This window comes from Podarcis pityusensis (genome assembly GCF_964106645.2).
Source record: "Podarcis pityusensis genome assembly, chromosome: 5".
NCBI classification, from domain to species: Eukaryota; Metazoa; Chordata; class Lepidosauria; order Squamata; family Lacertidae; genus Podarcis; species Podarcis pityusensis.
In genome coordinates, this window is record NC_138032.1 from 71,876,580 (window position 1) to 71,890,135 (window position 13,556).

The window sequence follows — 13,556 nt, forward strand, 5'->3', positions numbered from 1 at the left end:
ATTATTCTTCCATCACCAAAGATACAACCATGGATTTAAATTTTCTGGATGTCTGGTCCAATCACTACTGAAAGATTGTGACATGAAGATATAACACAGGTGAGAACAGTAAGCTCTAAATGAAATGGCACAGTGTAGATATGCAAAGTCAAGTCTCTACTGGTCTGATATGCACAACACTTTAAACCACAATTACACTAAACTGTGGTTTTAAGGTAAACATGAAGCATACATGTCTCTTCTACCCTGCTCTTATTGCTGCCAGGAGCTAGGCGGCCATGTGTTACCTCTGAACTTGCGCTTGTGATTCATTTCCTCCAAACAAGCTTAGCTCCCAACAGGGGTGGAAAACAAGCAAACTGCCCATGGTTTCAGTAAGGTGCAGCCGCATCCTGCGTGTTACTCTTGAAACCATAGTTTAGTTTAACTATGGTTTAAAGGATGTGAAAATGAGACCACTGTCTAGAATGCAGGAAAGTGCTGAGCACTTCAGCTTTTAAAAAAGATCCTAACTGCAGCTTTGTTTTCTCTTTTAATTGTACCCTGTAGCTTCTTCAATGCATTATAATCCTTATCACACCAAGATGACATTTAAGAGACCAGTCAGATATAGACTACAGAAAAGACCTTGTGGTTCTATTGAACAAGGGTCTATTGAACAAAAACACTGATCTTCCACACTTTCTTTACAGCGTTAAATTTTATAATTTAAAATTTCGACAGTGGAACAGACTTCCTCGGAAGGTGGTGGACTCTCCTTCATTGGAGGTGTTTAAGCAGAGATAGGATGGTCATCTGTCATGAACGCTTTAGTTGAGATTTCTGCATTACAGGGGTTGGATTAGATGACCCTCAGGGTACCTCCCAACTCTACAATTCTATGAGAATTTGAAATTGGAGACAAACTATAGGAACAGCTCAAAGCCACATGACAGAAAAACAGGATGAAGCTTTTAGAAGATGGTCAAATAAAGACTACAGTGGTGCCTCGCAAGACGAAATTAATCCGTTCCGCGAGTCTCTTCATCTTGCGGTTTTTTCGTCTTGCGAAGCACGGCTATTAGCGGCTTAGCGGCTATTAATGGCTTAGCGGCTTTAAGAAAAAGGAAACAAACTCGCAAGAACTCGCAAGACGTTTCGACTTGCGAAGCAAGCCCATAGGGAAATTCGTCTTGCGGAACGACTCAAAAAACGGAAAACTCTTTCGTCTAGCGAGTTTTTCGTCTTGCGAGGCATTCGTCTTGCGGGGCACCACTGTACAGTGGTACCTCGGGTTAAGTACTTAATTCATTCCGGAGGTCCGTACTTAACCTGAAACTTTTCTTAACCTGAAGCACCACTTTAGCTAATGGGGCCTCCTGCTGCTGCTGCACCGCCACCACCGCGCGATTTCTGTTCTCATCCTGAAGCAAAGTTCTTAACCTGAAGCACTATTTCTGGGTTAGCGGAGTCTGTAACCTGAAGCGTATGTAACCCAAGGTACCACTGTACTGAGGTTCATCTCCCTGCTTTAGTAGATCATTACAGATAATTTCCAAACTGTATATATTACACTTTTCCCCATTCTCACTAATGTTATCTATTCTTGAGACTTTTCATTTCTGTCTTTTATAGCTTGGGACCCAAGTACCTAAAAGAGCACCTCCTCCAATATCATCCACCTCAAGTCTTACAGTCAGTGGGGGAGGCCCTGTTGGTGGTGTCCGCCATCTTGATAGTTCCCCATTTATGGAATGCTTTCCCTGGTGAGGTACATCTCCCTTCCTCATTATTAACATTCAGAAGGAATTTAAAAGCCTGCATATTCACCCAGGCATTTGATGGCTGAAATATACTGCTTCCTGGCAACCTTGAAATTATTTAGGTACAAGGATATCTGATTGTTTTCAAATGATTTGCATTGTTTTTAATTACAAAATCAATATAAGTGCTTAAAAGTTGAGGAGAAATGTCCCCAATAGTCTAAATGCATCCTAAATCATTGTAATTTATTCTCTCTCTCACTCCTGATATATAAAGGTAAAGGGACTCCTGACCATTAGGTCTAGTCAAGGACGACTCTGGGGTTGCGGCGCTCATCTCGCTTTACTGGCCAAGGGAGCTGGCATACAGCTTCCGGGTCATGTGGCCAGCATGACTAAGCCGCTTCTGGCGAACCAGAGCAATGCACAGAAACCCTGGTTAACTTCCCGCTGGAGCGGTACCTATTTATCTACTTGCACTTCGTGCTTTCGAACTGCTATGTTGGCAGGAGCAGGGACCGAGCAATGGGGGCTCACCCTGTCATGGGGATTTGAACCGCCAACCTTCTGATTGGCAATCCCTATGCTCTGTAGTTTAACCCACAGTGCTACCCGCATCCCTCCCGATATATCAATATATGCCACTTAATATTCTTTAACTGGTGTAAAGCATAAAAACAATATAATTACAACAAAAATAAAGCAGTAGTATAAAAGCATCATGGATGACTTTGTTGGCTACAACCCCAAACCAGGAATTAATATAAAGAAAAGCAGGATGAGATTCTTATGGGTCAGGGAAAGCCTGGGCGAAAATATCTGACTTCACAAAACATCTGAAACAACTGATGGTTGCTGCTTCACTTACAGCAAAGGGTATTTCTTAATGCAGGGCAATAACAGAAGATGCCCATTTTCATATCATTACCCTATGACATTCTGTAGGGTACAGTACTACAAGAATTTCCTCAGATTATCTGATTGATCCTACAGACCTATATACAAGGGCAGGCAGTCTTTCAGGTATCCTGGTCTGAGTTGTTTATTTATATGTTAACAACAAGACCTTCAACATGGCCCAGTACCTGATGGGCAGCCAGCGCGGTTTCCTCAGCACAATGTAACACATGCCTATCCAGGTATTTCACACAATAACCGGGGCACAGCATTCTGCACTAGCTGCAGCTTCCAAACTAATCTCAAGGGAAACCCCACAAAGAGCACATATTTAACACCAATTCAGCAAAAATATAAACTATATAAATGTCAAATATTAAGTTTGGCGTTATAGATGACCACAGTCTATAATAACAGAATACAATTGTTTCAATCCATCTTCTCCATTGTATGCTTTTTAATTTTTATGTACACAGCTTGGAAACTTTAGTAATTCATTCATATATAAATACTTTAAACATTTTTAAAAATGCAGGAAAAAATCTTTAAAATTTAGTTTTCTTCAGTGTTGTCTACCCTTATATTGAGCACAATGGCCAATGTTGGTTCTCCAGTGTTTGTTCTATAAGAACAAAGCACAACATATTGCCATTATTGTTTCACCTTAAATTAGTTCTTAGCACAAATTTGAAGCCCACACTTAAGCCAGTGAATCTCTGTGAATGACATAAGTTTTCCTACTAACACAGAAAATGGCATAGAGTTTACCAGTCCACAGACAACTCTGCTCCAAATAAGCTATTTCATTGTGCTATCCTAACTGCGCAGCTTAGGTATTGCTGCTGAATTAAAATTCAGAGAATCAACACAGGCACTCACTTTCAATACTGAAACCACAATACAAAGCTCAGAGCAAAATAGATCTTAACCTATGTGCATAGTTATATAAGAAACTGACACCGAACAAACCTTAATTTGCTCTTAATTTTCCAAGAAGAGAAACAGGGGTTAGTTTACTCAGAAATTAATTTTATTTGAGTGGTGTAATGTGAGAAGGAATAAGATAATGGGAGCAGTGGCATTTACTTTAGAATGCTTCATTATCAGTTCAGGTACAAACAAGGGCAAAAAAAGCACTGCAGAATGACTCATTCCAACAGCTGTCACATTAAATGGTTTATTGGTAAGGAATAACAAATTGATATTCCATGTTCAAAATCAGACACCAGATTTAAGGCACATAGCAAACGGGAACACCTGGTTCTTGCATTGTTTTAAAATGCAGAGTTCACACACAAAGACAGTACCTAACACCCACACATACACTTGTGAGGAAGGAAGCATAGTATCATAGTTTAGGACCCCAAGCTGGTATAGTAGATGCTACAACCCATCCTAGGGATTAATTTGCTGATATCCATAATCTTCAGAACAAAGCCATTTAATAAAAACTGGACTAACTATTAAAATAAACCCAATATGCCTCTGTGAACAAGGTGTGGCTTACAGGTGGCTGGTGTAACATAATGGTTAGTAACATAAGCTGTGATCTGAGAAGTCTACAGCTCATATCCCAGCTCAGTCATGAATTTATCCATTTGGCCTTTGGCAAACCAATCACCTTCAGCCTCAGGCCTCTTGTTTGTATCGTGACAGTAATACTGCCCTGTCATAGAACAGCTGTAAAACTTACCAAGATTAAATCCAGAGGTTCGGTGTGCAGTGACACCAGTATGCTGATAATACCCATGCCACCCTGCATTGTCTAGGGAGGCAATAGGAGTCCTCAGTGTGGGATTGGATAAGGCTAAAAACCCAAGCAAAACTTCAGTCCCAATAGTACCAGCCACCACTGAAGTAATTTCTGTCTTTGGATGATTTACTAAGCAGCTTGTAAGCTTTTTCCTGCTGGTTTTTGTTTTGTTTACTGTTGCTGATTTTTAATTCAATTCATTCATTCATTCTTGGTTGACTGGCTTAGATTTGATCACTGGTCACATTGTGCAACCTTTTTGATTCAAAGGGGGTAACAAAATTATTTTAAAGTATAAATAAATAGCGCTTTGATCACTAAGAAAAAAACACTTCATGGGCCTTAAGCACCATAGCTGCAATAAAAAAATGAATTTCAAGAATACAAATAAAGATATATTACTATAAAACAAAAACTTACCCACTTGGCAATTGGACACCCTTGGGAGCTTTTTCCTTCTCTGCCTGTATACACAACTACCTCAATTCTTACAGCACTTCCTTTTGCTCCATATCTGTAGAAAGGAAAAACTAGTAAGGATTATGAAACGTCCTAGTAATTAATTCCGTTAACAAGTAGAGAAGCAACAGGCTACTATTCTGCTGGGAGTCGCCCAGAGTGGCGGGGAAAACCCAGCCAGATGGGCAGGGTATAAATAATAAAATTATTATTATTACTACCCCTTCTGTAGCACTGAAATAAAAAACCACTTTCCCCATGCTCCTTTTTCACATGTTGTCCAAGAGATCCCATTTTCATTGCTAGCATACACTACTCTGACTATAGTACTTTAGAGAATCATTCCTATCTTGTCCTCTTATTCCCAGTTCTTTCTATCCCACCCAATAACTGCTACTAAAAACTAGGGCTGTCATCAATTATCTTAGATGATCATATGAACTGTAATTCAACCAATTAAATCTGCATATGTTTGCACATTAATATAACAATGGTTTTATCAAATAAATGTTATAGCAGGAACCTTTAAAAAGAAGCATTCCCTCCAGGGAGAGAGACCGAGAAAGAGAACGTTTCTTCCCCATTTGCAACTGAATGAAAAATGCCCTTTTAAACATTTAAGATCTGCTTTCCATGTAATTGTGGCACCTTTCCAGCCAATTTAATACATTCTGTTAATCCAACCAATAAATTTACTAAATGTGGGAGCCCAAAGTAAAACATCTACACTTTACAAACACACCAGATCTTCAATGTAACCACACGGAGAACTCCAACAAAATAAGAATGGGATTAACCTACGTCATGTGCCCTCTCACCAGAAGTGCTGTGCAATGACTTCTGCTTGTGCAATGGGGCTTCCCTCCTCTTCCCATATGCCCCCTGAAATGGGCTCAGGAAAACAGAACAGCATGCCGGGTGGAAGGGGGGTGTCATTCCATCTGGCAAGCAGCATTCAGAATGTCTGGAATAGCATGATGATGCAATCCACCCTAGGACTATAGTACTAGATTCATCTGACAAAGTGTCCATGAAAGCTTGGGCCGTACTAAATGTGTAAGCATGTTAAGGTGACCTCAGTATCTGGAGTATGTGGAAAGCATATCATGATGCAGCATGGGATGCTGTACTTCAAAGAAACTTATTCAAAGAAAGCAATCAGAAGTCCTGACGGGCATCCACAATTCCTCAGGTAAAGGTAAAGGTGCGCCTGACCATTAGGTCCAGTCGTGACTGACTCTGGGGTTGCGGCGCTCATCTCGCTCTATGGGCCGAGGGAGCCGGCGTTTGTCCGCAGACAGCTTCTGAGTCATGTGGCCAGCATGACTAAGCCACTTCTGGCGAACCAGAGCAGTGCACGGAAACGCCGTTTACCTTCCCGCCGGAGCGGTACCTATTTATCTACTAGCACTTTGACGTGTTTTCGAACTGCTAGATTGGCAGGAGCTGGGACCGAGCAACAGGAGCTCACCCCATCGTGGGGATTCGAACCGCCTACCTTCTGATCAGCAAGTCCTAGGCTCTGTGGTTTAACCCACAGTGCCACCCGCGTACAATTCCTTAGGCACACCTAAGAGAACTCTGGATTGTAGCTGATGATAAGCAACTGCCAATGTGACTTGGCTCTGAAAAGGAAAGCATGCACCTTGCAACTCTTGTTCAGGAAATCATTTGGCCTCTCTCCTCTGTCAAGATGGTATCTGAACTTCCCTCAAGCTCTAGCTGGCTTCCAGCCCAGTACTACAATTGGCCATGTTGTCCTTTATTTACCTCCTGTGACTGACCATCTGCCTTGGATACAGTCCTAAGAAACCAACACGGAAGAGATGACTCTTCCAGACCTCAGCACACCATGTCACATACCCACTTCCTGTCCAACTCCCAACACCAACTGTCTTATGAGAGTCTCAACCCCTTTCCTGAAGACAGAGTCAGCACTCAAAAAGCAGCAGCATTCTAGTTACTGCAGCTCAAATACAGATAGTGTAGTTCCGACCTAGTATAATCAGGCAGGGAGACCTTAGGTAAGTACCGCAAGAAAAAAAATAAGTTATAAACCACTTATACTATCATCATATATATTTGATTTATTTTGGGGGGTGGGGTGTATAGCGCTGTGCCTATATTTAATCAACCTTTACTCACTGATATGTATTTTCTCACCTGTCTTCCATTATTTCCCTGACTGCAGCAACACTTGGTCCCGTTCCAAGGTGTGTATAATATGGCCCTTCATCCTTCTCTATAATTTGCTCTACAGAAATAATGAAAAATAGCTGTTAACATTATTTCATGTACCGAGTACACACATACAGTTGTGGGGTTTTTTTTTAAAGAGGAGAAAGATAAACATATACAGTAAAATATTTATTAGGCATGTCATACACTCCAGGCTGGAGTTAAAAGACTTGGTGGATCTCCAAGTCTGAGAAGGCTGAGGAATATTGATGGGATTAACAGTGGGGCCTTTATCAAAACAGAAATGCTATGGAATCTTTTGAAAATGTTCACATTTTGAACTAGAGTCAAGTTTATTATTGTTAACTGGCTTATCATTAATATAATACTTCATTCCCTTTCAGATACTGAAGAACAGGAGCCAAATGCATATATACACATCAAAAAACTGGGGGCGTCCAATACACGGATAGTGGCATGGGGGGGGAGCGCTGCGCCGCCAGCCAGCTCGTTGGTGGGAGCGCGGCTTCCCCCGATGGTGCAGCGAGAGGGGAGCAATCTGGAGGGTGTTTCCTGCCTATGGGCGGGGGGGTGGGGTGGAGAGAAGCTGTGTGCCACCAGCCACCTGCACGGGAGCACAAATTCCCCCAATGCCGCGGTGCACAGCGGGCGGTCCCTGGGTCGTTTCCTGTGCACGGCGGCATCAGGGGAGGTTGCGCTCCCAACTGGATGGCTGGCAGGAGTGCAACTTCCCCCAATGCCGCTGCACACGGGAAATGATCTAGGGAGTGTTTCCTGCCCGCAGCTGCGTGGGGGGAGAGGTTCAACAACTATGGGCCATCTCCCCTCATTTTCCTAAAATTGACTCTCCAAAAATACCGGGGGGGGGGGGTGTCTTATACATGAGGGCGTCTTATAGACGGAAAAATACGGTAAATAACATACTGCTTTTACCAAGGACACATTGGAATTCAATGAGACAACCAAAGAGAGCAGTGATAAAGATATCCCCCCTGTATTATTTATAAAGGTTGTTATTCCCTAATTCTCAACAAACCAACAAAACAATTTTCCTCCCTGTCTGTTGCAGAGAAACAGGAAGTCAGCAATTCCCTGAAGTGCAGGGCTGAATGAGTATTTTCAACTGATAACATCAACTCTTTAGGTAACTGGAAATTCTTCCACTACTGTTGGAAGTCACAGCCAGATGGTAAATTCAGGTAATCAAGCAGTTACTTGATTAGTATATGGAGTGATATAGAGTCATCTTTTCACTTATGTGGTGGAGACTTGGAGACTCACTTCATCAGAGCAGGCAAGAGGCAACATTTGCAAGATAAAAATTCTAAAGGAATCCTCAGTGAGAAAACTTTCAGAACTCTATGCAAAATGAACCAAATTACACTTACCAACACAATCACAGCTTGGAAAATCAGTCTGTCCTTTCTTTGTAGGTGTATCGATTAGGTTCTTTGTAGGGGTGTCCAAGAACTTCATAGGCGATTCAAGAAAACTACTGAGTGTATTCTTTGTTGGAGAACACCCTAAGATCCCTGTTCTCTGTGTGTTCTCAGTCTCCAAGCTTCTTGATGTTGGAACTGTAACTTCACTTGCACACTCTGCTTTCCTGAGAGCCTGCAAGGTTTCCCCTGGGGAGGCTAAGCTACAGTTAATGGACATGGTTTGCAATTTCTGGCCCATTTGTTGTTCCATAGCACCGCACTCAAGTTTTGCTTGGTTTTCCTTGCACATTTCATCTGCTCTTTGACCAAAGATCTGAGGCAAAGGATGCATTTGAGCCATGTTCATTGTTTGCTGTACCTGAGAATTCTTGTCTTTTTCTGTAAACATCTGTACATTTTCACTTCCTTGGTTCAAACAGGATTTTGCTTCGAAGTGAGGGACAGTCAGAAGACTATTGGAGAGTAGGCCACTATGGTGCAGAGCATCTGGGGCAGCACCTTGAGGATTAGTGCCCCGTGCCTCATTGGAGCCCATAGTTTTTATGTGCTCAGGCACCATTTCAAAGCCAAACAAATTGTCTTTCACTTTGTCTTGTGTTGAAGCAGGCAAAGGCCTGTGGTATATTATTTGAGTTTTGGGAAGAAATAATGCAGCTGCTTTTTGTTGTGTTGACAAAGTATTCCGATTCCATGCCTTCTGTACTTTGGCTTTAGAAGATCTTTTCCCCAAAGCAGTTAGTTTCGAATCCTGTGACGCGTTACGACCAACCTTGCGTAGTTTAGAAGGCTTTTTCGGTATGTCCTGTAATTCACTAAGATGGCAATCTTGTTGTAGCTGATTTTGTTGGTCAGGCATTACTTGAGGCTTCTTTTTTAATCTTTTTGCCCTTGGTACTGGTTTTTCATTTTTCCGTGTTGGTTGCCTTTGCTTGACTAACAATGGACTATAATTGTTCCTTACAAATACAGATTGTTTCTTCTGCAATAGGCACTGGTCCTGTTTATGTTTTGGTTGCATATCGGGTGGTATTCGACTGAGAAGCGATGTCTTCTGGTCTGGGCTTGCTTTGCTTGATTCAATTATTGCTGCAAGTTGAGTTAATTGGGTGGCTACCTCTTCCTCATCCTGGCTATGAATATTTCCCCTAAATGCAGAATTACTTTTTGAATTTGAGCCATGGACAGCCTTCCCCTCCCACTTTCCAAGCATGTCTACTCTGCTCCTCCGCTGTTTGACAACACTTGAGATTTTGGAGCATGGCCCAATGGCAGCTTTATGATAAAGAGGGTGTTTCTTGGTAGTATGACCTGAAGTTCCACCAGACACTAACGCAGATAAAGACTTGGTATCTCGTGGGGAGAAATGTAGCCTACGCAATAAGCTAGATGGACCAGTGGTTTTACTGGGGAATTCAGAAATAGCACCTTGACCATTGTAAAGCAAACTCTTAGGAAAGATTCTTCTCTGTGAAGCACCATGAGAAAAGAGCTGCTGGTCTTTCTGTGGACAAGCCCCTTTGATTGCTATCAATGCAGATGATGTCAAGGGACTTTTAGGAAGGGTTCTTCTCTGCAAAGGAGCATGAGGAAAGAGCTGCTGGTCCTTCTGTGGACAACTTCCTTTGATTACTTTCAATGCAGATGATGTCAAGAAACATGAATTATCCTTTTTGTAATTGTTAAGTGAATGTGAACTTTGCTCTTCTATGCACTGAACTCTTTCTGGTTTAGCTGGTAAGGGAGCTCCTGGAGGGACTTCCGACAAGCGTGTCAATGCCTCAATAGCTACAACCTGTTCTACAGTTAAATTTCGGTTTTTAATCAAAGATAAAAAAGTTGACTGAAGTGACAAATCTTCAGGTTGCAAATCTTTGCTTGGAGCACCATTTGAAGCACCATCATCAAGGCAGCCATCTTTGTCATGCACGGGAGTGCAAGATGGCTTGTCCTGAAGATCTAAAAGTGAAATAGTTTGTAAAAGTGAGTTCTCAGATTCCTGAATGGCATTAGAGTTTTCTGTCTGCTGCGCTAGAACGCGATCCTTCTTTTCTGGAAGAGCACCACATGTTCCAGTTGTCAAAGTGCTGATATTGTTCAGTTGAGCAGCGCAACCCAAAGAGGCATCCAAGTTGCTTTCTGGGCAGCTGTTTGCCGGATCAGCACCTGTTTTTTTCAGCAACAAGTCACATTCTGCTGGTGAATAAGGAATGCTTTTAATGCCATTTCTAACAGTTTGTGCAAGCAACTTTTGGGGGTCATCTAACACGTTGGAAGAATGAACAGCTTTTGGATCCTTTTCAAAATGTTTCGAGTTCTCATTCCTTGCTCTAGCTCTACAGAGGTCACCGTTCACATGGACGCTAAGTGATGGCTTCTCATTCTGTGCCCACTTCTCCGTTTCTAAGCCAGTCATACTTCCCTTTTCATCTGCCTGTACATTTTCCCAAGGCAGCAAATGGCTTGGTTTCACCTTGGGTTTTTCGCCATGGCCGTGGGCAACACAGTCCATGAGCTCTGGTCTGCAGCCATTGACTGGTTTGTTTTCTAAGTCTCCCTGAAAAACAACACAAAAATAGTTTTAGCCAATACTGTTATTCCTGAATATACAGATGCATCGGAACTACCCTAATTAACCTTTTTATGGGCAAAAGTATTTAAGCATCAGCAGTGCAACACTGTAGCAGCGGTAGTGTGAGAATGCAGCCCAAAGGAAGGTGCTTGCTTCCAAATAAAGGAGATTTTTCAAGGATGGAGGTACCAATTCAGTGATTTCCACTGAAATAAAAATTATGTGTGTGAGAAAAAAAGTTTAGGAGCAGGTTATATAAAGTTTTGGTTTTTCCCAATATAGAGAGAGTATACAGTAACTGTAGGTAACACTTGCACCCTGAAGCCTAACTTTTGCCTAACTGAATGTGTGTCTTGGAGTTGGTTCAGTGGTCTGTGACTGAGGAAACAGTGTATACATATTATCAGGAAAAGGGAAGAGGTGGACTACAAGGTATGTTGAGGAATATTCCACCTTATCAATCCTACATTTGAGAGCTATTCAAACATCAGATATATTGCCTTTACCAAACATCTTATTATGAATATTGGAGTACAAACTCATCCACATTTTTCTATAATGAACAATAATCTGCCTTTTGCCATTTTAAAGTTTTATTACACTATTGTAAATTCTTCATCGGCCACATATAATGGGGTAGAAATTTTACTGGAAACAAAGATCATCAACCAGAGTCCTTTAAATTGGACAGGTCAGCTAATACTGTACATTCTGAAGCTTTGGTGCTTTTTTCTGGAGATGGAAAGAGAAGTCTGGATTTCAGACTTGCAACAAAGACCAAATCAACTTTGGGACCACACTGCATATTGTCACAGGTATGGAACTGCATTATTTGCAAAGGGAAGGAAAGGGGGTTGACTTCTGCTATATAAAACGTGAAGAGGTAAAACACCAGTATACTGAGTCACACAGAGATTTACCTTCACCTATTAAAAAAATTAACATAAATGGTTTTCATACCACAGCCTAAATTCCAATTTATCTTGGAGTAGTAAAATGCCCCTAACCAAGGGTGAAATATCTGGGTAGGTCTGTTTTCCCCAAATCAGTTTTTGTTTGAAAAACCCCACGGAACGTTCTTTTATCCCAATATGTTAACGTTACCTAGGACAAATAAGCACACCAGTGGCAAAAATCAATCAATTCCTTTTTGTCCCAGGCTCTTTAAGTGTACAGAAAGAAAAATAGAAGTAAAGTAGTTAAAATTTGGGGGACACTGGTTTGCTGCTGTGCAGGTGACATAGTGCTTAGCTGGGGGTGCTTTCTATGAATGGGATATTATCAGGGTGATAAGAATGATAGTATGGAAATGTGGCACACAAAGGGCAAAGGCCAAAGCTCAGTGGCAGAGATGTGCATGCATAAGATCCCACATTAAACCTCCAGCATCACCAGGTAAGGCTGGGAGAAATACCTGCCTGAAACCCTGGAAAGCCACTGCCTGTTAGTGTACAGAACAATGCTGAGTTAGATGAACCAATGGTCCAATCAGGTATAGGGCAGCTACCTAAGTTGCAACACATAAACACTTGAAGTATATTTATGCAGCAGGAACATAGAAGACAGACTTACTGCTGGGGACAGTTGTCTAGGACCAAAAACGCTATGTTTCCAAGTGCCGTAAAGCTTTCAGTGGTGATATTCCCGAAGGTTCGCATTCCTTAAAAGTGTTTCCTGAAAAGGCAGAAGCTCTGTACTACAGATCCCCCACCCCCAATTTTTATTCATTTTTGTATGTCATCTCTAGCTTTGACCCAGGAACAGGATGAAACTGAGCCCGAAAGCCGAAGTAAAACAGCAGTTTCAACACTTGCTCCAGCCTGCGCTGTTGCTGTAGAAACAAAGAATCAGCTTCCCTGAAGATTGTGCCTGAAAAGCAAGGAGCTCCAGGAATACCCTTTATGCCCCCACAGCCAACCTCTTCCCAACCCCAACTCACTGTTTTAGGCTCCAAGCCCAACTCTGCATTGCTCCCTGCTACTTCATCACTCCATCCGACTCAAAGTGGGAGAAGGTCAAAAGGGTATGAACCCAGTTCAGCTTGCCTGCTGCCAGGATGCCAACCTGGTCCATGGGTGCTGGTGCTTCTTTCAAGCAACACTGTTGCATCCAAGGGCTTTCAGTTTTATTTCCCCTCAGCCGCTGGCTGATGATGTGCACAAACAGCCGGCTGATGCTGCGACTACTGCCGTCACTGATTCCGTTCCCCCCAGCAACACCAGCAGCCAGTGTCTGGGCTGGTCCTCCACTGTAGCGTAACAGCAGCCAGGAGCCCAGCACTCACTGAGCTGGAGTTAACTCCTTGCAGGCCAGATACAAGTACAGGGAGGCAGAATGAACAAAGAAAAGCTGCCTCCAGTACAGAGGCAGGCAGGCGGAAAGTCTTGCTATGTATTAAAACAGCTGTAAAGTCAAATGCAGCCAGTTTGCAAAACAATGTTGCGTATAAAACTATTCAAGTCTGCTCCTTGTCAATCACCCACTTCCCCTGCACC

At 42.3% G+C, this 13,556-nt stretch overlaps 1 protein-coding gene across 2 annotated transcripts in view; it reads right to left on the bottom strand.

Moving 5' to 3' along the window:
- Window positions 1-13,556, bottom strand: part of TET1 (tet methylcytosine dioxygenase 1) — a 78,299-nt gene that overhangs the window by 18,550 nt on the left and 46,193 nt on the right. For both annotated transcript variants that reach the window (XM_081006048.1, XM_081006047.1), the window contains exons 6-8: window positions 8,439-11,046; window positions 7,015-7,105; window positions 4,813-4,906 (exon numbers count right to left, since the gene is read on the bottom strand). In XM_081006048.1, the coding sequence (XP_080862174.1) occupies window positions 4,813-4,906; window positions 7,015-7,105; window positions 8,439-11,046 (2,793 nt within the window). The remainder of the gene's footprint in view (window positions 1-4,812; window positions 4,907-7,014; window positions 7,106-8,438; window positions 11,047-13,556) is intronic.